The sequence below is a fragment of the Myodes glareolus genome, chromosome 5 (assembly GCF_982192425.1).
Source record: "Myodes glareolus chromosome 5, mMyoGla1.1, whole genome shotgun sequence".
NCBI lineage: Eukaryota > Metazoa > Chordata > Mammalia > Rodentia > Cricetidae > Myodes > Myodes glareolus.
Window position 1 is genome coordinate 14,424,799 of NC_142030.1, and position 25,084 is coordinate 14,449,882.

At 48.9% G+C, this 25,084-nt stretch overlaps 1 protein-coding gene across 1 annotated transcript; it reads right to left on the minus strand.

Annotated features, from left to right (window-relative positions):
* Positions 1–2,450: 2,450 nt before the first annotated feature.
* On the minus strand, positions 2,451–5,860 carry LOC125402013 (left-right determination factor 1). The gene is made up of 4 exons (XM_087906081.1): positions 5,566–5,860; positions 4,233–4,479; positions 3,841–4,086; positions 2,451–3,236 (listed from the first exon to the last, which is right to left on the minus strand). Exons 1-4 carry the CDS (start codon positions 5,813–5,815, stop codon positions 2,873–2,875), a joined length of 1,107 nt encoding a protein of 368 aa, XP_087762207.1. The 5' UTR covers positions 5,816–5,860; the 3' UTR covers positions 2,451–2,872.
* Positions 5,861–25,084: the final 19,224 nt, after the last annotated feature.

Below are 25,084 nucleotides of genomic sequence, written 5' to 3' on the forward strand. Positions count from 1 at the left end.
TCCGGCGCCACTTGCACATGCGCAGAACTGCGTGCACGCCTTCCTTAATTTGGACTGTTCGCCCGCGCCGGCGCCAGCTGGACCGCGAAGACTGTGCGCCGGGCAGTGAGCCTGTCTGTGGTTCTCTAACCCTGGTCCACGCGTGGCCGTCTTCACCGAGGTCTACGGTCGGGATCAGACCATCTAAGGCCGGGAGAGAACGTCTCGGGACTGTCTTTCCTTTGTGCCCCAGCACATTCCCATTGAGAAGACACTGGGCCAAGCCTAGGATGGTCGGCGCTGGAGAGCATCTGCAAATGTTCGTGATCGGCTCCGTGTGGGGCTGAATGTCCCCAGGAACTTCATAAGCTGGCCCAGTTGGGGCGCAGTGCGAGGGAGCATCGGGGCACAGGACACCTACCCTGCACCAGTCATCTGTAGCCCACAGAGAGGACCGCCGCAGTAAGGAGCCGGGACCTTGAAAGTTCCAAAGCTCTGTCCTGTCCTAAATAAAACACAGCATTTCTAGAGTTCCGGCCCGGATCACCAGCGTTGCCAACTGCGGCCAAACACGCTGAGCATCCCGTGTGTTCTGGATGGGACTTGGTTTCCAGCGAACCAGCGGCCTCTGCACCTGCTTTGCCCCCTCACCCAGGGCAGGATCGTCGCTGAATGTGCTGGGGAATAGAATGAGGACTGTGGCCGGGCCACGGCTGCAACCTACCCACTTGCTGGCCTCCGTTTCCACAAGGAAAAGATGGAACCAAAGCTTGCTGTGGGGTCCTTGCCAGCACTACCCAACTTCATGCCTGAACTGCTCCTCGTTCCCCAAGGCACAGCTTTGCCCCTTCTCTGACCTCGCTTCCATGCCTGGGCTTTCATCTTCTACTGTAAAGACAAAAATATCCTGGCAGCCTCCCTGTCCCTGATTCTAGCTGGTGGCTATCTGAAACAGGGTGTCTTTCCTCTCTCGGTTCTCCTCTGTCTGACTTCCATCCTCTCTCCCTTAAGTGCCTAGCTAGCAGTTATTTCCCAGAACTTTCCTCTGTCCTTGTCTTCCCTTGGCTCTACCTGGCCACGCCCCTGCTCTGCCACTGCCTTTGTTAAAGACCCCACAGCTAGTTGGCTTCCCTAGATCCCTGATTATCATCGCTTTCTGGTCATTCCTCTGGCTCCTCGGATTGGTTCTGTCTGTTCTCCCTGCTCCCACTCCACACATCTTTAGTCCTCACTTCCTGCCTTTGGTGATGATGCTGACACATGCCTGACCTGGGTCCTGGGGTCCAGCCCCAGTCCTATTAGGGTGGTGGCACCACTACCAAAGAAAAGAACACGTTAGGACCCTTGATAACGGCAGAAAAGGCTTCCTATGGCTGCTCTTCAGTAGGTGACAGCTGTCTCAAAGTCCAGAGAATGCTGAGATGTGATGGTCAGGGTGCCAGTTGACAAAACAGATGGAAAGCAATGAACTAGGGGCTGGAGATGTAGCTCAGGTTGTCAGAGTGCTTGGGTAGTGTGCAGGAAGCCCTGTGTTTGATCCCTAGAACCACATAAGTTACCCATGGTAGTACAAGCCTGTCTGTAATCACTGTAATCACAGCATTCAAGGTCCAGGTCCAGGCCAATGATGGCTCATGGGGTGAAAGTGCTTGCCATGAAAGCCTGACCCCCAAAAATCCACAGTTGAAGGAGGGAACCAGTTCCCAAAAGTTTGCCCTCTGACTTCTACAGCCCATGCTAGTTGGCTCTCTCTCTCTCTCTCTCTCTCTCTCTCTCTCTCTCTCTCTCTCTCTCTCTCTTCCTCTCTCTCTCTCTCTCCACACACACACACACAATTTAATTTTAAAAATATTTAAGGTCATCTTTAACTACATATGGAGTTGGAGGCCATCCTAAGCTACATGATCCTTTGTCTCAAAGAAAGAATAATGCTAAAATAAAAAACAAGCAGCTCCAACGTGAGACCCTGTCTAAAAAAACAAACCCAAAGCATGGGTTGGACTAGCCAGGATGTGCCAGTCAGTGTGTAAAGCAATTATGGAATTGCTGGTTCCTTAAACCAGAGCCATGGACTTTAGGGATTGAACCTATTTAAAGGATCAAGATGAGAAGGTTGAGGGCACAGCTAGAGGGTGTGGAAGTCTTAGCTAGCAGCTGTGTAGATTGGCGGAGAGACTTCAGAGGTCCCTTCCCTGGGCTGAGATTCTGCGTTGGTTATTTCTACAAAGTCTCTGTAAATGTGGTATCCTACTATGCTACAGACTATGCTGTAAAAGGCTCCCTGCATCAGTCCAAGAGGACAAGAGGAGTGAGCCCTGTTCTAGAGTTATGAAGGAATTTTTGAGACAGGGTTTCTCTGTGTAGCCTTGGCTGTCCGGGAACTGCCTCTGTAGAACAGGCTGACCTCAGACTCAGAGATTCACCTGCCTCTGTTCCTGTCTCAAAAACAACAAAACAAACAACAACAAAAGTTACAGAACAAAACATATTTTATTCACATCTAGCAAAGTACGTATTACCTAGGTTGAGCATTTTTGATACATCTGTGTCTTAGGGCAAAAGTCACAAAGTCACTGGGGCTCAGTGACAGGTTAAGGGAACGATGGCAATTAGGAATTCTGTCCTTAGCTTACAGTAACTATACATGTTAAGTGCTTTAACATACAGTGCAGTGAACAATAAGAACAGAGACAGCTAGGTAGGGCCCCCTAGTGGCCAGCGAGTCACATTCCTCATAACAAAGGTAAAATTTAGGGGAAGAGCTTGGAGAGCTCAGCAAAGAACACAGACAGGGCATTAGCCCATCAGGGATTCAGAATCCCCTTCTCTCAGTACAATAGAACACTTCGGATAAACATGAAAGTCACATCGTTGGGGAGGCCACTTCCTTTGTCTATGGCTCCAGCCTCCTGGGTATGAGAGCCCCATCAAAGGCACAGCTACACTCCTGCACCCTCATGTTGGGCAGGTGGACCACTTGGGGCCTGGTCCTGTCTCCCTCCTTCATGCTGACAATCATGGGCAGGGAGGTCGTCTCTGAGGCAACGCACTGCCGTGGCCCCAGAAATGGCCACTTGATGGTCAGGGACTCTGGCAGCTGCAGGCAGCTGCCCACACACTCATAGACCAGGAACCCTGGGGGTTCAAGGATCCAGTTCTCTGCCCACTTCATCCCCTGCAGGTCCAGATACATTTCTTGGCGACAGCATCGAGTGCCTTCAGTCACAGGCGCCTCGGGATCACAATTGCCTTGAGCCCTGTGGGAATGAGACCTCAGAAGTCAGTTGAGAAGGCTAAAATCAGGGCATCTGGGAGGGAGACTTAAGATCCAGCTCTCCACTGGGCTGGACGGTAGTGGCACAGGCCTTTGAATCCCAACACTGGAGAGGCAGAGGCAGGCAGATCTCTGTGAGTTTGAGATCAGCCTGGTCTACAGAGCTAGTTCCAAGACCGCCAGAGTTGCACAGAGAAACCCTGTCTCGAAAAAAAGAAAGAAAGGAAGAAAGGAAAGAAAGAAAGAAAAGAAAGGAAGGAAGGAAGGAGGGAAGGAAGGAAGGTGAAAGAAAGAGAAAAGAAAATCCAGCTCAAGAGCTGGACTGGGTATATAGCTCACTGGGAGAACACTGGCATGTTGTGAAGCCCTGGGTTCCAGCCCGAGTGCCACGGCAAAGGAAACAACTGAATTGGATAATTATGTGGGAGTGGATAATTAATAACTAAAAAATATTTACTGGGGGCTTCCTAACAGTCAGAGGGACTTTTCTAAATATTCTCACACTCTGAATCTTTATCATTTCACAGTTAAGTCAAATACCCGTTTGTCTCTCGATTTCACTTATCAAGTTAACCCACAGCGCCTACCCGTAGTCCTTGAGGTCCAGAGTGTGCAGCTCCAGCTGGGGCTCGCCCCGCCCCTCGCTGCCCGGCGCCCCTTGAGCAGCGAAACGGACCAACTTGTGTGCGCTCCACGTCCCCGGGCCCAGATGCTCCCTCTGCACCGACACCTGCAGCAGCAATGGCTGCCTCGGCCGATTCAGCTGCTGCCAGAAGTTCACTGCCTCCGTCACGTCGAAGGCCTTCCAGCCGCTCTCGTGGATGGACACGAGCCTGCGACACAGCTGCGCGTCAGGCGAGGGGACTGGGAGACTGTCTCTAGTCTACTAGTAGAGGAGTCTCCAGTCCCGTCCTGTCCCCAGCCCATCCTCTGCTGCTCCCCTCCCCCCGAGAGAGAGAGAGAGAGAGAGCGCCTATACCTGGAATCGATGAGGGCTGTACGGTTAGAGCCGTCTTCACGGAAGCGTAGCCACTCAATGGTGACCCGAGCCCGGGCACTGTGTGGGGACAGCCTCTTTTGCCTCCGGAGAGCAGTTGTGGGGACCGGCTCCTGGAACAGCCGCAGCACAGCCTGCACCAGCTCGCTATTAGGCGGCAGCCGCTGCTCCATGCCGAACACTAGCAAATATGTGGAGGTCTCGGACACCAGGAACCTGCCTGCCACCTCTGTGGACAATGGACAAAGTCAGTCGGACCTCTACTGGCACCAAGACCCAAGGCCAAGGTTTCTTCCTAATCCACAGGAAGAACTGGGAGCAGGAAGCCCATGAGCATGGAGAAAAAGTACCTCTCTCTACCTAGGAATTATAAATTTTGCAATGAGGCTCTGAATGCTAAAACAATCGGTGGGGCTGTGTCTTTTTTATTATCAACTGCCACCCCTGGTGGTGGCTTTGAACCCCTGTGTAATGAAGGAGCTGGTGGGATTTAAGAGCACAGCAATGCCGGATTCTTTAGCGAAGGTTGCAGGAGAAGGTAGCTGGAGAGTACAGAGTCAATGACTCCTCCGTGAAAGAGGAACAGGAGCCTGTGGACATCTTTATCAGGACTGCAGGAGCCTGGGGCAAATGTTAAGGGCGGTTGCATCCTAAACGGCACCAGTCACTGTGAACACGGGCTCTAGGATAGCAGGATGGTCACCTGAGCGGCCAGCCACACCTATCCTCAGCAGTCACCCCTATCGCCTGTTCAGAACCAGCATCCTTATGTCTCCAGACCTAGGTACCTTAGAAGAGTAAACCTGGGGATGTGGCTGTGCCCTAGGGCTGATTCCAGCTGGAAGAGGCGGTGCTACCATACAAGCCCTTCCTTGCTGTCCTGACAAAGAGATACTTGTACTCTCGCTCTTCTGAACTTTCTGCTACCCGGGGCTGCCCCTACCCAGCCACTGTTCTCTGTTCGTGGCAAAACAGTCCACCACTATTCCAGATGGTGACCCCAGGAAGTTCTACGTGGCCTTGACCTCTCCTGGGGCTCTCTTTTCCTCCATTCTCCTCCTCTTCTCTGCTCCTGAATTTAGCAGCAAGTTCAGCCCCCCTTTTTCTATCCCCAAGAGTCCTTCAGTGCACAGCCAGGTCCCCAGTGACCAGACCCAGCACTCTCCCAGACCTGCTCCTTCTAATAAACCCCTCAGACTGTGACCCCATGGCTTCTACTCTGAGTCCCACAAATCCATGGCCCATTGACACCACAGGTGGAAGGATCTGTGAGCCTGCCTTGCCTAGAGTCTAAGGACAACGTGCGAGGGCTTACCTCGAAAGTTCCGACTGAACCTCTTCCCTCTGGAGTGGCTGGCACGGCTGTGCTGTAGCAGGGCCACGTACTGATCCCTCACATAGGAGGGGATGGCGAGCCCTTCCACATCAGCCTTGTCCAAGACCGGGGGCTGGCTAAGCTGCAGCTGTTGCAGTAGGCTGGCCAGAACCTGCTCTCCAGTCAGAGCTGCCCCAGGGCCAACCAGGGACAATGCCCAGAGTGCCCAGCAGAGCCACAGGGACCGCATGGTGATGCCCAGGGTAAGGAGCTGTGGACGCGTGTGTCCCTGAGGTGTCCCGAAAGAGTCTTGAGTCTACAGAGGGCTGGTGCAGACTAGCTTTATAGCTGGCCCTGGGTGGGGGGTGGGGAAGAAGGAGGAGAGAGGTCACACCCCTGGGACCTCCTGGGAGCTCAGCATGAAACAAGCCCCTGAGCCCTGAGGAGGGGCTGGCTGTCTAGAAAAGACACAAAGGCCTGTCTGGACTGAGAACATCTGGTCACCACTGTCTGTTAGTCGGATGTCTCAACACTGACCAGGGGTGCCTGACCATTCAGGGTGGGGGCAGAAACCGTTCAGTGGTAGATTACCTCCCTGCACACATGAAGCCCCAAATCCAACCCCAGCACAGCTCGGGAGGCAGGTCCTGGAGATGTTGTGGTGGAGAGCTCACTCTCTGCTGGGTGCCTGTTCCCAGTGTCTGGAATGTGCACTTATAGTCTTGTTCATTGCTGCTTCCAAACCCTGGAAAGAACCAAACTCTAATCAACACCTGGGCTCTCCAACCAACTTGCTTTGCCGTACACCTGGCCAGGTGTTCAAAAGACTTCTGGGACTGATAGAAGCTAGCATGTCCTACTTTGGGTAGACTTTCCTTGGCTACAAAGTCTGGGACTGGCCAACAAGAAGCTCCATCCTTTCCTTTCCTTGCTGTATAGAAATTAGAGTTGAAAGTCCACCCTCTCCCAATTTTTGAGCCAAGAGAATAATGACTCAGAGAAGGGGCAACATAAAGATAAATGCTCACTGCTGAGCAGTGGTGGCACACACGGTTAATCCTAGCATTCTGGGGGCAGAGGCAGGCCACCGTGGTCTACAGAGCGAGTTCCAGGACAGCCAAAGCTACTCAGAGAAATCCTGTCTTGAAAAACAAACAAACAAACAAAAAGTGCCCATATAGTCAGTGTTTTCAATATCTCTAGTTATTTTCTGCCAAGTTCTGCTCAGGCACTTAAAGAGAGCCAGATGGACTCAATGCAATGTGAGTGGCTGGAGGCGGGAGTGGGGGGAATAGGGAGGGGTTGGTGGTGGTGGCTTATACTCCAGAGTCTACTAAGCCCTCCCCAAGACAGAGGCCGAACTCCTGAATGTGGATTTGTGAGTTGGTTGAAGAATTCTACTGGAGAAATTGAGCAATCCACCATGAGTAGCGCTGCTGGGAAAAAGGGGGGAAAAAAAAAACAGGACTGAATTTGGGACAGATTACACTAATATATTATTCACTGTTTACCTGTGATTTGCATTACACCAGTATCTAGAGCTTTTATTTGCAGATTCTGGCGACCTCAGTCAGGGGCTAAAGAGAAAAGCCACAGTGGATTGCAAGACTTGTCAGTGTGTCCCCTGGCTCTCCAGCAGGGCCACCCTTTGTCATGCAGAAGAGCAGCTGTCTTTCCCACCACTCCTGACTGGGTCTGACCCAGGTCAGGCTTGAGATTGAAAAGCAGACCCCAAACCAGGTCTTTGGCCCATTCCAGGAGAGGGGACCCCTGGAATGAAACCTGGTGCTTTCAACAGAGTGCCTCTCCTAACTCAAGGCCAGTGGCCCAATCATGCTGGGAATGAGGGCTAAGGTAAGAGAGAGAAGCCTGCTATCCCCCCAGTGTCCCCTACCACTCTCTGGCTCCTACAATTTGACTCTGGAACAGAGGTTGGGTGCCAGGAGAGGGCTAGGGCAGCACACTGCAATGGGAACAGGACGTCATCTTGGGACTTCCAGAGATCATCTGGAGTAAGATCAGACCCAAGGACCTCTGAAATCAGTGAAGTGAAAGCCCAGGACAATCTTTCCAGGAGAGCTCCGGGTGCCTGGGTTTCCCCTCACTGGGCAGGTGCAGACATTAGCAAGTACACCAAGACCAGCCCGGGTGTCACAGGTAGCCTGGCCACACATCATGGTCAGTTCCCAGGGCTGTATGGCCCCTGGAAGAAAGCGCAGAGGGGTATCTAGTCCTGTCCTGGGTGGTCTCCCTGTTCTCCCAGAGAACCTCAACTTCCTAGATGCTCTAGGTCAAAGAAGGGGTTACCAATAGCATTTCAGAGCATCGGCCCCTTCTTCCTGCCGGGCTAGTATGTACACGCTGCTGTGCCGTACTCACAAACTGTGTGGCTGTGTACACCTTAGACCCTCTCCCGAGGATGTGAGTCTCCTCTGGAAAACGGGGAAAGGTACTTTTTACACCAGCAATTAGTTCGATTGATCAGAATGCCTACAGAATTCCTAGTGAGTCTCTTGGTACACAGTAAGAAATGCTGTCCCTGCACTGTTAACTTATTTGAAGGGATGAGCTTTCTAAATCGTAAGCTGACAATTTTTTTTATTCTTTTGAAAATAGTTATAATTCAGCAACCTTCAAATCTATGAACGTGAATGTAGGAACAGAGAGGAAGGGAAGGAAGAAGGGAGGAAAAGAGGGAGGGAGGAAGGGAGGGAGGGAGGGAGGGAGGGAGAGAGGGAGAAGGAAAGAAAGAAAAGCTTTTGTAGATGTATATACTGCATATTGAGCACATTCTTCCTTGCACCCTCTGTACCCTCTCCTTTCTCTCCCTTCTCTCTTCCCGTTGGTCCTCCTTATAACCCCAGGCAGTTCGACTTTCACAATGTTATGTATACACACAATCTAGGAGCCCAAATGATAGATAAGGTGCAGCATCTGTGTTTCTGAGACCATTTAACTCTCTTATATGTTTATGTCCAGTTGCGCCCATTTCCACGGTCATGACTCCAAACCTGGAGAAAACTGTTGAACCTGCACACCCTGTTGCCCTTTTCTGGTCCTCCATTTTGAGACATCAAGGTTGGTTCCCTGGCTCACTGTTGTGAAGAGAGCTGAATAATCACTGATGTGCAAGGGTCTCTGTCATGCGCCAACTTCGAGTTCTTGGAACAAATACCCAGGAAGCTTTTAACTAAGTCAGGTAGAAATTTTTGTCATTTGTTTAAAGACACCTATATACTGAGTTTCATAGCTATTGGACAGGTTTGCATTCCCATCAGCCAAGGTTAAGGGTTCATTTTCGTCCGCATCATCAACATTTGCCGTTTGTTCCCCTCCTACTTTTCCTCCCTCCCTTCCACCTACCCCCTCAAACCCCTCCCACACTCTTCCCACCACTTTCAGGTTTATAGCTTCTTTTTTATTTGATTATTTGTTACACACACACACACACACACACACTAATATAAGTAAATACAGCCTGCTGGCCCTGTTTTATTTTGTGTTTGTTTGTTTCTATATGCTTTCAGGGCTGACCCCTCTGCAGTGGACAACCATAAGGGGGCCCATTGTGGGACAGGCTAATTCTTCCTCTCCTGCAGAGATTAGTTACACATAGTTCTTTGTCTAGGGGTGGGGCCGTATGAAATGTCCACCCTTCTATGTCCACATGGCTCCATTTCTCTATTTTAAGCAGTCCAGAGCGCAGTCTCTGCCACCCAGAATCCCCTTCCCAGGCGTCAGCCAGCTTTAGGTCAATGAGTCCTGAGGTCCACTTGTTTACCAGACACGATCCTCAGCCTCTAGGCAATCAGACCTTATCATGGCTGTGAGCAGGGTGGCAATTGAGACACATTCATGACTTATTTGGTTATTTGCTTGTTCCAGTGCTGGGAATGGAATCTAGGGCCTCCTGCATGCTGGATACATCTCTACTTTCTGACACTAGCGAACATGATCAGACAGGAAGTACTACCGTAACAACACACTACAATGTGCACTTTTTTTTGAGATTTATTATATTTTAATTATATGTATGTCCATGTGTAACCTGTCAAATCAACCTCTGGGTCCTTTATAGTCCTTGGAACAACGCTTAGGTGACTCACATTTCCAAATTCATCATCTTCTTTTGTTAGGTGCAAATGTAATATAGATCAACAAAATTCTGTCTCTGTGTGTCTCTCTGTATCTCTCTGTCTCTGTCTCTGGCCTTGCCTCTGGGATACACTCTCTCCCCTCCCCCATGTCATGTTTTGCAGGCTGGGTTCAGACTCACTGTGTAGCCAAGGATGACTTTGAACTTCTCATCTTCCTGCCTCTACCCTCCAAACACACATTTTATTTAGTGCTGGGGATTGAACTCGGGGCCTGAGGCATGCTAGGCAAGTACTCTACCGACTAAGCTTCTTGCCAGCTCTTTGCTAATGATATGAAGTTTTAAATCATGATTATGGGGAGTGAGGATGCACATACAAGTGCAGGTGCCCTTGGAGGCCTGGAGATGGAGTTACAGGTGGCTGTGTTTAACCTAATGTGGATGCTGAGAACTAAACTCAGGTCCTCTGCAAGAGCAGAAGGTGCTCTTAACCACTGAGCCACCTCTGCACACCTGCTAATAATAATATGATTCCTCTTTTTCAGAATTTATTTCTCTGGTTTCCTCCATCCTCCCTTTCTTCCTTAACTTTATTCTTTTAATCTTATTTATTTATTTATTTACTTACTTACTTACTTATTTTCTAGTACTGGCTACTACTATACGTTGGGCAAGAACTCTGCAAATATCAGGCAGTGGTGGTGTGTAACATGAGGGGGCTGGCTTGTTGAGGTTTCCGTCCCGCCCGGTACCCCATAGCCAGCAAATCCCAAAGAGAAAATCACACACAGGACTCCATAAGATTATAAACTGATTGACCCATTAGGTCAGGCTACTTATTAGCTCTTATAACTTACCTTAACCCATTATTCTGATCTATGTTAGCCACATGGGCTCAGTACCTTTCTCAGTGTGACAACTTACATGTTGCCTCTTCAGTGGTCTGCACAGGAATGGCTAGGGAGTTTCCTGCTTCCCAGAATACTCCCAGTCTCTTTGCTCCACCCCTACTTCCTGTCTGGCTTTCCCGCCTATACTGCCTGCCTGGCCAATCAGGGTTTTATTAAAATATGATTGACAGAATAGAGAAAATTCTCCCACACCATTTCCCTCTTTTTTTTTTAAACAAAGGAAAATACCCATAGTCCATTTGTTGGGAATGTGGGTGTAGTATTTCAGGCTACTTCCTGCTGGTTGGGGGCGTTGATGATCTTATGGGGACCTAAAGAAAATTTAGAGTTATAATCAAGTACTGACTGGTGTATCCTGTGAGTCTTGATCATCTCAGGCAGCAGTTTTGAATCTGTTCTGCATGTAGAACTCAGACATCTGGGCCATCTATTCCTGTCGGAGATTTTTCAGATGGCCTCCCTTGGTCAAAGATGATTTTTCTTAACTCTGAATAAATCCACAGCCTCTCATTTTCTGTGGAAACAAAAGCAAAATCTCTTCTACAAAGTAACATACCTTTTGACTTCAATTTTGAAGCCAAGGTATTTTCAAAATACCTATCTTGGGTTAGTTCAGCAGTATTTATAAACAAAAGTCTTTTAGCAGCTGTTGCTCCTTCCTCAGCATTCAAACAATTCAAAGAGAGAATAATAGCATACAGTATCAAGATTCTCTGTTTATTTTCCATCTTTATGCAGCTTTATTTCAACCTCTATTTCTTTTATTTTTTCTTTTAACTTTTGGCTTTTTGAGACAGGTTCTCTGTATATATCTTTGTCCTGGAATAACTCCCACACCAGTGGTGCACACCTTTAATCCCAGCACTCAGAAGCAGAGGCAGGAGGATCTCTGTGAGTTTGAAGCCAGCCTGGTCTACAGAGTGAGTTCCAGGACAGGCTCCAAAGCTACAAACCCTGTCTCAAAAACCAATCCACCCCCCCCCCCCCGCCAAAAAAAAAGATAAAGAAAAAAAAAGAACTCTGCAGCTGTACAGGTGAGGTCCTTTCTTTTATTGTCTGACTCATTAGCTATTATCTTCAGATTAATGCTAAGTAATGACAGTAGAATCACTATCTTACTCGTGATTTTAATAGGACTCCTTTACTATTTATTTCCCCCACTAAGTATGAACTTCATAGTTGAGATAAATGTATTCTCATGTCAAGGAAATATCCATAGTGCTTTTTAAAGTGATGTGTGTGTGTGTGTGTGTGTGTACGTGCGTGTATTTGTGCATGAAGTGTTTTGTTTTGTTATTTATTAGTTTGACTGAACCCGGACCTTGGGTATGCTAAGAATGAGTTCTATCGCTGAGATATAGTCCCAGCTCAGTAAAAATTTGATAAAAAAAAATCAAGAATGGATATTGAATTATACCAATTTACCAAATATTTGGATCTATGAGAACTCTCATAGTAAAAGCAGAAGCACTGCAGAGAACACCTTGGCAGTTCATTCTGTAGCTGAAGAAACTACTTTATTCTCAGATCCAGCATTGCCCCCAGTCTGCCACAAACACATTTGTAGCGGTAACTGTCAGACTGACGGTGTGCATGAGTCTGAACAGGTTGACTGTGAGACTCAGAGGGCTTTCCCGGTGTGCAAGAGAGTCTGGGTTTCATTCAAACACCAAAAACCCAACAAAGTGGATAAACGGAAGTAACCTACCAGAAATGTCTTATAGCAGTGTAAAGGAAAAATAAAATGCAGTAAAATCTTTGCATGGAATATTCTGTGACAGGGAAGACAGACCAAAGCTGCGTGAGCAGTGCTGGCCACTGTGAGCACAGAACAGGGGACAGGACCCAGACACAAACAGTGTCCAGGCAGAATTAGGCTGCACTCTTTAGAGACGCAGGCACTCCTCTGCAGGGTGCAGGGAGTCAGCTGCCAGTAACCATCATTTTGCTCCTTTTTCTGATATTTAAGCCTTTAAGGTTTTTTTTTCCTATATTTACTCACTTTGGGGATTTGCAGTGATTGAGCACAACGTTAGGCAACAAATTCAGGCCTTAGAGCATCTAAGATGGAAATTATAAAGTCACCATTCATAATCAAGATCCACCAGGGTCCCAAGAAGGCTGCATCCTATCCCTGCCCTGCCCCACACGCTCTGCCCTCCCAGTTCGGAGTCTTATCCTTATTATCACTTTATACTTCCTGCCTAAAGATCCCCCAGCCCTGCCCAGGGCTGTCGGTAACCGAGCACAAGGCTTCTTGTTGTGGGGATGCAGAGTTTGAGACAGGGTTTCTCTGTGTTCTGGTCTGGCTGTCCTAGAATTTGCTTTGCTGTCTAGACTGGCTTCCAGTTCACTTGCCTCCCAAGTGCTGGGATTAAAGGTGCGCGCCACCACCGCCCAGCAACACCCAGCTTCTTAAATTGCAATTTGCAACCCCACATGGGGATTAATTTAAAGCCAAATGCATAAGGAATCTCAGGTATCTGCCTTGCATTGTGTGCCTCCACGACAGGCGCGGCTCTGAACAAAGAGCATGTGAACTGCGCATGCTATCGCGTCACGCGGTTCCAACACCCACCAGAAATATCTCAGGTCTGGTTCAAGACTGTAGACTGTTATGAACTACAAGCGTGTGTAATAGGAGCGGAATTCACGTCCTCGGGAACAGTAAGACGCATCCTTAACCACTGAGCCACTTCTCCGGGCAGAAATTTCCAAAAGTTGCTTAAACGGCCCGGAAATACTCTTGCCATTTTGTTCTATGCATCTGTGTGACATTGCATTCTTGGGGCTGACGATTATGAAATTAAAATGCCCGTCAACTCTGTAGAGACCGAAGATGCTCTCTGTCCTGCAGGATGAAATACCCAGCCGCAGTTTGTTCTTGATGACACAACGATTTTATTTTTGCTCTTCTTCTTTCTTCCCATTACAAAGTAAAGGAACAGCCCATCCCCAGACAAGTCTGGAACTGGAGAGTCCCTCTCTCTCCCCAAGCCTGCTTTCAAAAAGCATAAAAACATATGACAAGCCGGGCGGTGGTGGCGCAGGCCTTTAATCCCAGCACTGGGGAGGCAGAGGCAGGTGGATCTCTGTGAATTCAAGGCCAGCCTGGTCTACAAAAGCTAGTTCCAGGACAGCTAGGGCTATTACACAGAAAAACCCTGTCTCAAAAAACAAAGCAAAAAATAAATAAATAAATAAATGACAGTTCACTATCTAAAGCATGTTACATGCATATACCAATGAATTGTATCAAAATAAATACCTTTATGGTTACTATCAGCAAATGTTTGATTTGTACACCTTTTTTATATCCCTGTATACCTGGGGTCACATAAAAATGCCTTAGGCCCAAGGGGTCACCAGTGGAAAAGTTTAAGAAGCCCTGCACTAGCAGAGAAGAGGGGTATCCCTGGCTTCTCAAACCTCTGGGTTCATGCCTACCAGTGTTGGCAAGGGGGCTTCCCACAGTGCCCAGACCCGTGAGTGTGCTAAGACATCCAGTGCCAGGGTCCGTGTCCCAAGTCATACAGAGGTATGGGTGACGACCCACATCAGACTAAGTGAAAACTGTCGTGGAGAAAGGGCATGTGGGTGCAGTGAGCAGCCACCACATGGTTTCTGGGACCCCATGTCTTTCCTCGGGGCCACTCAGGCTGAGGAGCAGCAGGAGGGGTTGTCTGTGCCACAGAAGGCCATGGGGTGCCAGCAGCTCCTTCATAGCCTGGGTTTTTCCAGTTCACTGCGTGGTCATGCCTTGGCTTTTGCTGTTTCATTTTCCCCGTTTAATTGGTTGATGCTTTGTTTTTTATTTTTGTTCGCTTGGTTTTGGGGTTTAGGTTTATTGTTATGTTTGAGACAGGGTCTGACTCTGTAGTTCACACAGGCCTGGAACTCACTGTGTAGTCCAGGCTGCCCTCCAACATAAACTGATTTTCCGTCTCAGTTTCTCAAATGCTGAGAGTGTAGGAATGCACTACCATGCCTGACTTCCTGACTTTTTCTGTTTTAAAGGTACACTTTAAGAAGCTGTCTTCTTCTTCTTCTTCTTCTTCTTCTTCTTCTTCTTCTTCTTCTTCTTCTTCTTCTTCTTCTTCTTCTTCTTCTTCTTCTTCTTCTTCTTCTCCTCCTCCTCCTCCTCCTCCTCCTCTTCCTCCTCCTCCTCCTCCTCCTCCTCTTCCTCCTTCTCCTCCTCCTCCTCCTCTTCCTCCTCCTCTTCCTCCTTCTCGGGCCAGCCTGTGCTTGTTGTGTAGCTAAAGCAGCCTGGAACGCAGTGCAGTCCTCTCAGTCCTCCAAGTGTTGGCATCATAAGCGCACTCCGCTGTGCCTGGCCCTTCTCTTGGCTTCTCACTATGATAGTCTTCACTGGGGAAGCTCCGTTAAACATATGCAAAAGTAAGCAAAACATATTATTTTAAATCTTTAAAAAAATGTAGATGAGTCAGGTGTTGGCGTTACACGCCTTTAATCCCAACCCTTGGGAGGCAGAAGCAGCAGATCTCTGTGCATTTGAAGTCAGCCTGGTCTACCGAGCAAGCTCCAGGACAGCCAGGGTTACACAGAGAGAACCTCTCTCAAAAAAAACCAAAATTAAAAAAAAAAAAATCTTGATGACAAAGAGACATTACCCACCCCCCCCCCCCCAACCTCCCTATCATATCACGTAGGCAAAAAGATGAAGCCTCAGGGCTGGGAATAGAATGGAACAAAATGAAATATATACAACTCAATACCATCATCACCCTCAGGCAACAAGGAGGCTGAGAAATGACCAAAAGGAGGCTTGAGCTGTGACTCAGTTAGTAGGGTGCTTCAGGCAAATCCTGGGTTCAATCCCCTAGATGGCATAAAACTGGGTATGGCAATCCCAGCCCTCTGGATCCGCGACTATGCAAGTTCAAAGCCAGCCTGAACTACGTGGAAGCCCTACACAGGTCATTGAGAAGTCATTTTATTTTACATATTTACCAAACACACAGGGGTGCTAAAGACAGGATTCGACCACACACACTGGCCTCATTGTCATTTGTTGGCTCTCAGTGGGGCTTTAGTCACACCTCAGATACACCTGCAGGCATCTTCCCATTAAAGACAACCCTCAAGGAGGGAGGAGTGGAGGCATGCGGGAGCATGCACCGTGCAGCACTGCACCTCTGCACATAGCTGGATCACAGTCAAGTCTGTGCAGGAATCAAAATGACCCACTGAGGGACAGACCCCTTTCCTCCTCCTTCCCTCCTCCAGCACTGCGAGTTACAGACTCCATCTTCTCTGGGGTCCACAGGGCGCGTGGGGGCGGGGGAGAGGGGGAGTCCACCTGTTTTCACAGAGGACTTGGGGAGAGGGTAAGGAAAGTACAGAGGACGAGATGTAGCTCTGTGTTGGAGAAAGCGTGCCTAGAATGCCCAAGGTGCTGGTTCCATCCCCCGTACACCCTCTTTCTGTCTGTCTGTAATATCACTCTCTGTCTGTCTCCCTAAACGATAAGGCAGGAAGAAGATTGCTTAAGGTGGTGTCTTTCTCTGCAGAAAAAGCTGGAAGTCCTGGTATTCACAGACTTCTCTTCCAGCCTCTCTCTCTCTTCAATCACATAAGCAAATATCTCTCTTGATGACTGTGAGCCTTTTGAGGCGACGGCTGCCACAGGTCCAGATGTGTGGGTTGGTGAGGTGACCTCTGCGATGTCCTTACCGCCCATCTCCCTTGCTCTCCCCTCACTGAGGACCAGTTCTAACTAGGGGACCACAGAAGTATTCATCAGCAGCCTGTGCCTCAGTTTCCTTATCGGTGAGACAAGGCCCTTGATGACATCTCTGAACTTCCTTCCAGTCCTTTCTGCGGAATCCCAGGTCACAGGCATCTAGGACTAACACCAGGATTCACACGTGTCAGAAAGAGGAAGGGGCCGCACGGCCTGAAACATGCCCCCTCTTCCTGCCTAGTCACTCCTTGGCCCAGTGAGACACTAATAAGCCAAGCTGTTCTGGGAGAACAGTGAGCCCACCCAGGGTGGGTGTGGAGACCCCACAAGGCTCTGGGCTAGGGTCAGGAATTCCGTAGTGCCGGGTTAGGACTGGGGTTTTACAAGGTGCCTGGGCTGGCCTGGGAGCATTTGTTCAACAAGAATAATGTCTGCCCCTGCCCAGGAAGGGAAAGTCAGTTGCTGGACTCTAGCCTAGAGTCTCTAGAGAGAATACACTCCTAGACCTTAGCTTGCCTGGCCTCAGAGCCCACTTTGAATCTGAGCCTTGTCGAGCTGACCCCCACCCACCCCTGGAGTCGCCCCGGTGAATCCTGACCCCATATTGTGCCCTGACGCTCATCTGGAAGCCTGACCTATTATCGGGGTCAAATCTCCCACCCCCGCCCCACCCACCACAAGCCCAAGTCCAGGGCTGGGCTCTTAATCAATACTAATCAATATCCTCTTGTACCCCATTCTTCTGCCCCCTCCATCAGGGCGGCAAACTCAACATCAGAATAACCTCCAGTCCCGTCTGACTCCAAGACTTCCATGCACATACAACCCCCCCTCGCCCCACCCCGCCCATCCACAAGGCCAGCAGGCTGGGCTCCTCCTACACGACAAAGGGTCGTCTTTCTCCCGCAGGACTCCTAATCAGTCCCTTGTGAAATCCCCACCCACCCCCAATCCACATCCACTTCCTTCTGGCTGATTGGTCAATTACTGGATTTCCCCACAGACTACCAGGAATCCACATTCAAGAAAGAGATCTGTTTGCAGAGGGATATTTGTCCTGTCTGCTGGCCTCACCTTCTCTAATGATGTGTCTCACCGCCTCCCGCCCCTGGCCACACAACTCAAGTCTGAACCGCTTGCGGTTGCCAGCAGAGCTGGAGGCCACCAGGTCAGTGGCTGTCTTCTCTGGGCTGGGCTGGGCTTCTCCTTTGGGCCCAGAACTCTATGCTCAGATGTTCATTGCCCCTACCCTCTTGTTTCCAACTTCTATACTCAGACCTCCAGACCTAGAGTCGTTTTAGGGTTCTTCCTCCCTCAGACCCCCCACAAGTCCCTTTGGTCTCACCTCTCTCCATCTGAGACCTTCCATCACTTACTGAACAAATGCCCACCTACTCCCATTCTCAATTCCAATACAGTAATGATTTTTGAAACACTTCAATTGTAAGATGAGCTGCATTAATCAAAACGCTCCAAAAATAAACTCAAAAAGAATTGTAGAAAACAGGGCATTGTGACTCATGCTTGTAAACCCATCACTGGGAAGGTGGAGGCAGGAGGACCATGAATTCAAGGCCGTCCTTCGCTCCAGACTGAACTGAAGGCCAGCCTGAGCTGGCTACAGTGAGACCCTATCTCAGAAATTCAAAGCAAAAGCTGGATGTGGTGGTAAAGTGTCTTTAGTCCCAGCAGAGGCAGGCAGATCAATGAGCTGAAAACCAGACTGGTCTACAAAGTGAGTTTCAGACCAGACAGAAAAACCCTGTCTCAAAAACAAACAAACAAATGAAATTTCAAAGCAAAGATGAGTGAGTATACTAGCACACATTCCTGTGAGTAAAGACTTCCAAGCCAGCCAAGGCTATACAGCAAGATCTTACCTTTAAGAAAGAGAGAGAGAGAGAGAGAGAGAGAGAGAGAGAGAGAGAAAGGAAAAGAAAACCTAAGTGTATACCTGTAGGCCTCTTATGTGCCTAGCAACCGTGGAGGTCAGAAGAGGAAGTTGGAACCCCTGGAACTGAAGTTAGGATGCCTGTAAACTACCATGTAGGTGCTGGGAACTGCACCCAGACCCTCTGCAAGAGCAATAAGTGCTCTCAACCACCGAGCCATCTCTCTAGACCCATAAAAATAAGTCTTTTTAAAACAATAAAATAAGGGCCAGAGAGATGACTCAGAAGTTAAGAGCACTGGCTGGCTGCTCTTCCAGAGGTTCTGAGCTCAATTCCCAGCAACCACATGGTGGCTCACAACCATCTGTAATGAGATCTGGTGCCCTCTTCTGGCCTGCAGGCAGAACACTGTATACATAATAAATAAATAAATAAATCTTTAAAAAAATAGTAATCAGAGGTGGGCAGACCTGTCTACACAGTGAGTTCTAGGCCAGTCAGGGTTACATAGTGAGACTCTGTCTCAAAACAAGGAAAAGAAAAGAAAATAGAAGTTATGAAGATGATAACACAGAAGAAAATCTAGACAATCTGGGGTCCCGGGTGACTTCAGATACAACACCCAAATCAGGAGCAGTGTCAGTATGACAGAACAGAGGCAGAACGGCTGTCATGGAGAAAGATGTCAGGAAGACACTCCTAAATTAAGTTCATCCTCCTGGCCAGGGTCAGAGCTATGAGCCCCTGGACCTGGGGCACAGGTCAGAAAAGAAGAGGTACCACCCACTGAAGCAGGGACAAGGATATGCAGGAGGGCCACAGAAATGGAAGACAAGTCTGAGGAGCTGCTGGGGGCTTGTACAGAGGACCACATCCAGAGACCTGGGGAGGCCAGCTGGGGGAGGGGCTTTGGCTACATCAGTAGCAGAGCTGATATCCAGACGGAAGAAGCTTCTGGAAAAATAACTAGTAGCTAGACCCTTGAGCGAAGAAGACCAAAGCTTGAAGGGACAAAGAACCAAGAGAAGAGGGAACAGACACCCAACTTTAGACAGCTTCAGGCTGGTTAGAATCAGTACCAGGGAGGCTGGGAGAATAGCTTTATCTTTACAGTAAATGAAAGCCCGGACATGGAAGTCAGAGAAGCCGCGAGAGGCTGTGCCTTGGCGAGAGATGTTAGTGCTGGCAAGGACCCAACTGCAGGCCTTGGTCCAGTCTTGTGTCACAGCTGGGGAAGATGAGGCCTAAAAAGTCATCCCACTGCAGACAGCTGAGCTGGGCAGGAGGCAAGCGTGAAGGTCCCAAGATCTACCTTTGTCTCCCAAACCCATGCTTTTCCAGGGCAGCCCAGGTTCCATGCCTATGAAGCTCTCCTTCAGAAGAGCAGAAAGCTAATTAAAACCTCACTTCTAGTAGCATATGTTTGTGGTCCCAGCTCTGGGGAGGCAGAGGCAGGAGGGTCAGAAGTTCAAGGTCTGACTAGCCAGAGGCCTTAGTGGGTTAAGGTCCTTATCCCCACATCTGATGATCTGCCTTTGGTCCCCAGACCCACACAGTGGAAAGAGAATGGATTCCTGAAAAGTGTCCTCTGACTTCCACGTGCTTACCTACCCGTGTGTCTCAGCCTGGGAGGCTCCTCTCCCCTTGTCCTTTAATTGACAACAAAATAACATGTCATTTATGACAGGGGACTTGATCCAGAGCCTACCATGGAACCAGCTTCTCAGCTTTGCACACCGGTCTTCACTTCCTACCCAGGAATCTCTGCAAGTGATTAGGACTACACAGTCACAGGGGCGACGAAAACCCCACCTTGGACCAAAGTCCCAGGCCTCACGCCACGGGATGGTTGTGAGGACAGTCTGTTTGTGGAGGCCTGGGCTGCCTTGTGAGCTGCCCATAAAGGAGTCTGAGGAGCTGGAGAGCGTCAGAATGGTATGTGCGACCCTGGGCAGCCAAGGGGCCTCCCTAGACTGTAAAGGGTTTTGCTTTGCATCGTGTGTGCATCCCTCCAGTATACCTGGCTCTGTCGTTAACAGCCATTCCAATGGGGATCCATTCTGTTACCACTTCCCATATACACCTCTGGCACTATCCATGGAAAGACCTTACACATTTGAATCTCTCATCAGTGGCAGCGAAATTAACAAAAGTATCCTCAGGGTGGGTGTACATGCATGATGTGAACCTGTGAGTGTGTACACCAACTACTGTGTGTTTATGAGACTATGACCTGTATGCATTTGAGTTTGTATGTATGCACGTGAGAATGTGATTCTGTGTTTTTGCACATGTATAAGGGCAGTTCTGAGTATATATGTGTATGAGTGTTGCACGTGTGAGAGTGTTAGTGTGTGCACAAGTTAGTGCATGTGCATGAGTTAGTGAGTTTATATATGAGTCTGAGTGTGTAATCCTGTAGGTACATGGGTGTATGTTACTATGAATGCATGTGTGTGTGTGATTCTGCATGTGCATGTGATTCTGCATGTCTACATGTGATTCTGCATGTCTACATGTGATTCTGTATGTGGGCATGTGATTCTGCGTGTGTGCATGTAATTCTGTGTGTACATGTAATTCTGCATTATACATGTAGTTCTGAATGTGGGCATGTGATTCTGCATGTGTGCATGTGATTTTGCATGTATACATGTGCGTCTGTGTGTGTGCAAGTGATTTTGCATGTGTACATGTGATTGATTCTGCATGTGTGCATGTGTGAGGTGTATTGTGTAACTGAGTGATGTGTGTGCATTTGTGTGATATATGGGAGGTATGTGTGCATGTATGAGTGTGAGCCTGAGTGTGTCCGAGGCCCTCCCTGGCTACCCCTGACTAAGGCGGCAGGGAAGGGGAGGTAAGCTCTAGACTGTGCCATGTTTACACAGCGGGCTCGCGATCCCCAGAGAATGTGGGTTTTGCTAATTTTAATATTCACTTCTTAGATCCTCTTTCCTTGTAGCTTGGGGCTCTCAGCACCCAGACCTGTATCATCTCACAGTCCCAGGCACCTTGACAACCAGACTAAGCAGCGGAAGGCAGATTCTTCAGAGCAACATAGAGAAAGAAAATATCGAGACAAAATGAGCAGAGTCGGTGATGAGTCCCAGATTTGACAGGCGGAAGCTTTGGGTCATTTATTGGTGATCACAACTTCGTTTGCCCCATATGTAGCCTGGCTCCAGCAGGACCCAGTGCACTGAAGGGAGGACTCACCAGGAGAAAGACGATTGCCTTCAGCCTGCATTTTCTACTGGCGGGCCCACAAAGAAGTGATTGGTACAGCAGCGCCCTCTGCAGCTCAGGAGGAGCCTTCACACCCACTGACAGTCTGAGCCACAATGGTGGCTGCTGTGCCAACCACATCCTCCCATTTCTCTAAATTCCAGAACCTATGCTCACTTTCTCCCTGTCACCTACAGGACCAGACCCTGGCCTCAACTAACCTCAGAGACTCTGTGCTGCTCCCATACTAACAGCTCCCCTTTGTGTCCCCAAGAGCCCCAGATTTGGCTCTGTTTGGGCTGACTCTGATCCACCTGAAATCGATGTGCCGAAGCCATACCCCAATACCACAGAACACATCTATTTGGAGATAAGGCATCTAAGGAGGCAGCTACACTTAGCGAGGCCTTGAGGGTGGTCCCTCACCCAAGACGGCTGGTGTCACTTTAAAAATTAGTCAGGAAAAATCTGAGAGAAAAAGGAAATCTGCAAGCTCAGGAGCTCCAATCCCACTGACACCTGAATGGCAGGCTTCCAGACTGCAGGAGGGTGGGCGAATGTGTGCAGGCTGCCCACCTGAGGTCCAGTATGCAGGAATAAAGCTCTAAAGGTCACCTGGCACAAATATCAACTGGACACCAATTCTACTGGTGCTGGCTTGCAACCCTGCCTCCTGGCTGGGGCTCTTTCTGAGACTCCATCTCCATCTCTACCTGACCCAAGTAGAATTCATTCCTAAAAGCAAAGGTCAAAGTATCCACTTGGCAGGCAAAGGGCTCGGCCCTGGTGACAGGTGTCCGCCACCCAGGGTGGCCGCTGTTGCAGTTAATATTTTTCTCAAACGTCTCTGTGTTACACAGGTTAGTTTATGGCATCACAGAGGGGCTGGGGTATGGCTCAGAAGTAGATATACTTAGTGTTCTTGCATGGGTGTTTGCATGTGCGCACGCACACACACACACACACACACACACACACACACGGTGGGAGGGCAGAGGGAGAAAGGAAAAAGGAAAAGGGGAAGGAAGGAAAGGAAACGAACTAACCGAACTAACCGAGCTGCGGAGCCAGGTTTGAGGTGCCGTCACGCCCACTCCCTCTCACCTAGTCCCGGTCTCAGGGCTCAACCATCCCCATTAAGCACCTGCTGAGCACACAGTAGGAACTGCATCACACAGATTAACTCTTAAACAATCAATCATGATGAGCACTGCTGGGGAAGCCGAGGATCCTTAGGTTTGGTTAATTGCACTTGACCAGGCCCTGGCCTTTATCATCCAGATGGCTGCAAGGCCCCAGCTACTGTCCCAACAGAGTTTTCTCCACCATCCCCCACCCCCGCCCATTTAAAATTTCCTTTCTTTCTTTCTTTCTTTCTTTCTTTCTTTCTTTCTTTCTTTCTCTCTCTCTCTCTCTCTTTCTTTTCTTTTATTTTCTTTTCTTTTATTTTATTTTATTTAAGACAGGGTGGCCTTGAACTCACAGCGATCCAGCTGCCTCTGCCTCCCATGTGCTGGGATTAAAGGTGTGCACCACCATGCCCAGCTCTAAAAACTTATCTAACATACAAAGCAATGGGTTTCATTATGACATTTTTTATGAATGTACAGCATTATATTTTGTTTTTCTTTCTTTCGTGTGTGCACATGTGTCTGCACATGCTTGTGTGGGCACAGGTGCACATATGTGGCTGTGTGTGTGTGTGCCTGTGCGTCTAGAGAACAGATGTCAAAGTCAGGAGTCTTCTCTTCTTCAGTTGTTTACCACTTCGATTTTTCCTTTTTAAAGTTTTATTTATTTGCTGTGTGTGTGTGTGTGTGTGTGTGTGTGTGTGTGATGCATATTCATACATATGTGTGTGGGTACACTTGTGGAGGTCAGAGGACAACCTTGGCTGTTAGTCCTCGCCTCCACCTTGTCTGAGGCAGGTTCTCTTTTAGCCTGTTGAATAAACCAACCACGCTAGTTGGCCCACAGTCTGCTGGGATTCTCCTGTCTTGATCTTTCATCTCAACACAGGAAAGGGAGATGAACATGGCCTCTGGGGACTCAAACACACATGTGTACAGCAACCGCTTTACCCACTGAACTCTCTCTCCAGCTCCCACCTTGTTTTTTGAGACAAGGTCTCTGGATTCACTGGTGCTCACTGACTCTGCGAGACATGCTGGCCAGCATGCCCAGGGACGCGCTCCCTACCTCCCCAGCAGTGAGAGGGAAGCCACACACTGCCATGCCCAGTTTTTGAAATGAGCGCTAGGTATGAAGCTCAGTCCTTCCCCCCAGCACCATCTCCTGAGCCACTCAGTTTTCTTTTTTTTTGACAAAGATTAGAGGTGCTTCCTCCCTGTCTAATCTTCCTGTGAATATACCCACCTTCCAGGTGCAGCTTCCACACCTGGCACAGACACACACACACACTCTTCGTCCCTCACTCCCCCTACTTTACCCACACTTAAGGGTCACATTCTGAGATCATGCCTTAGCCACCTTGCCCTATGCCATCTTTTCTCTAGCTGAAAAAGTCCCTTATCTTTGCAGACCTGTGTCTGACCACAACCCCCTGCCACTCTGGCCTCACGCCTATCTCTCGCCCCTGGCTTGTTACACAAATGTCCACCATGCTCACTGAGCGCTCAACCGGCAATGGTCTTTTTGTATCTCCGTTTAGTTTTCCCTCACAGATCAGGATCTACATTTATAGGATCCAGTTGTGACAAATTCAATAGAGGCCCAAGTCTCGGTAGTTTACCCTAAGACAATGTCTGGATCTAAGAGAGACTACAAACTGAGACCACCCAGGCACCACCCAGGAACAGACTGTCCAAAGGAAATTCTGAACACTCCAACCATTGTAGACAGGATCACCTGCCAGCACATAGCCATCGCTTTTCACCAGGGCACTCCTAGGCAAATGTCAGTCAACTAGGGGTCCTGAACCTTAGAAATCCCTCATCCCTACCTTTGCTATTATAAAAACCCAACCCCAACTGAGCTCAGGGCTCTCCGATCACTCCAATACATTGGGCACACGGAGAGTTCGAGTTCACGAACTTGTGAAAGAATAAAGGCTCTTTGCTTTTACACACAGGACTCAGTCTCCTAGTTGGTTTTGGGGGGACTGCGTGATCTGGGCATAACACATTAGAGGAAACCGTCAGGTCTGGGTGTGTTGGTAACGCCAGGTTGGGTGCACAAGTACTTAGTGTGCGAGAAATGAACAAAGGCTTGCTAGCTGGATTACAGCAGGTGCTCCTTACATTTAATCTTACCAACTCAGAGGAAGGTCAGAATTACAAGAAGGCTCACTTTGCCTCTGCACACACACACACACACACACACACACACACACACACACACACACTGCCATCTTCCTTACCCCGAGTAACCTTCGCTAGCCACTATTTCCTTTAGCTGGTCACAAATGTCTCAGGATGTTGACATCATTAAAGCCTAGCACATAAGTAATTTGTACTTTATGTATCTATGACAAGATCAGAATAGATGTATACACATTGTTTATTTTGTAGGGATTTCTTCCTGGCCTTAACCAGCTCTCTCAGTTCATCTCAAGTTAATAAGAGCTTGTCAGGTTCCTGAGAGCAGCGTCTGGCAGCGGCTCCCACACCTGTCTGAGGATTCTACATTCCTACAGGGCCCTCAAGGACTCTGAGTTCGGGGTTTGGTG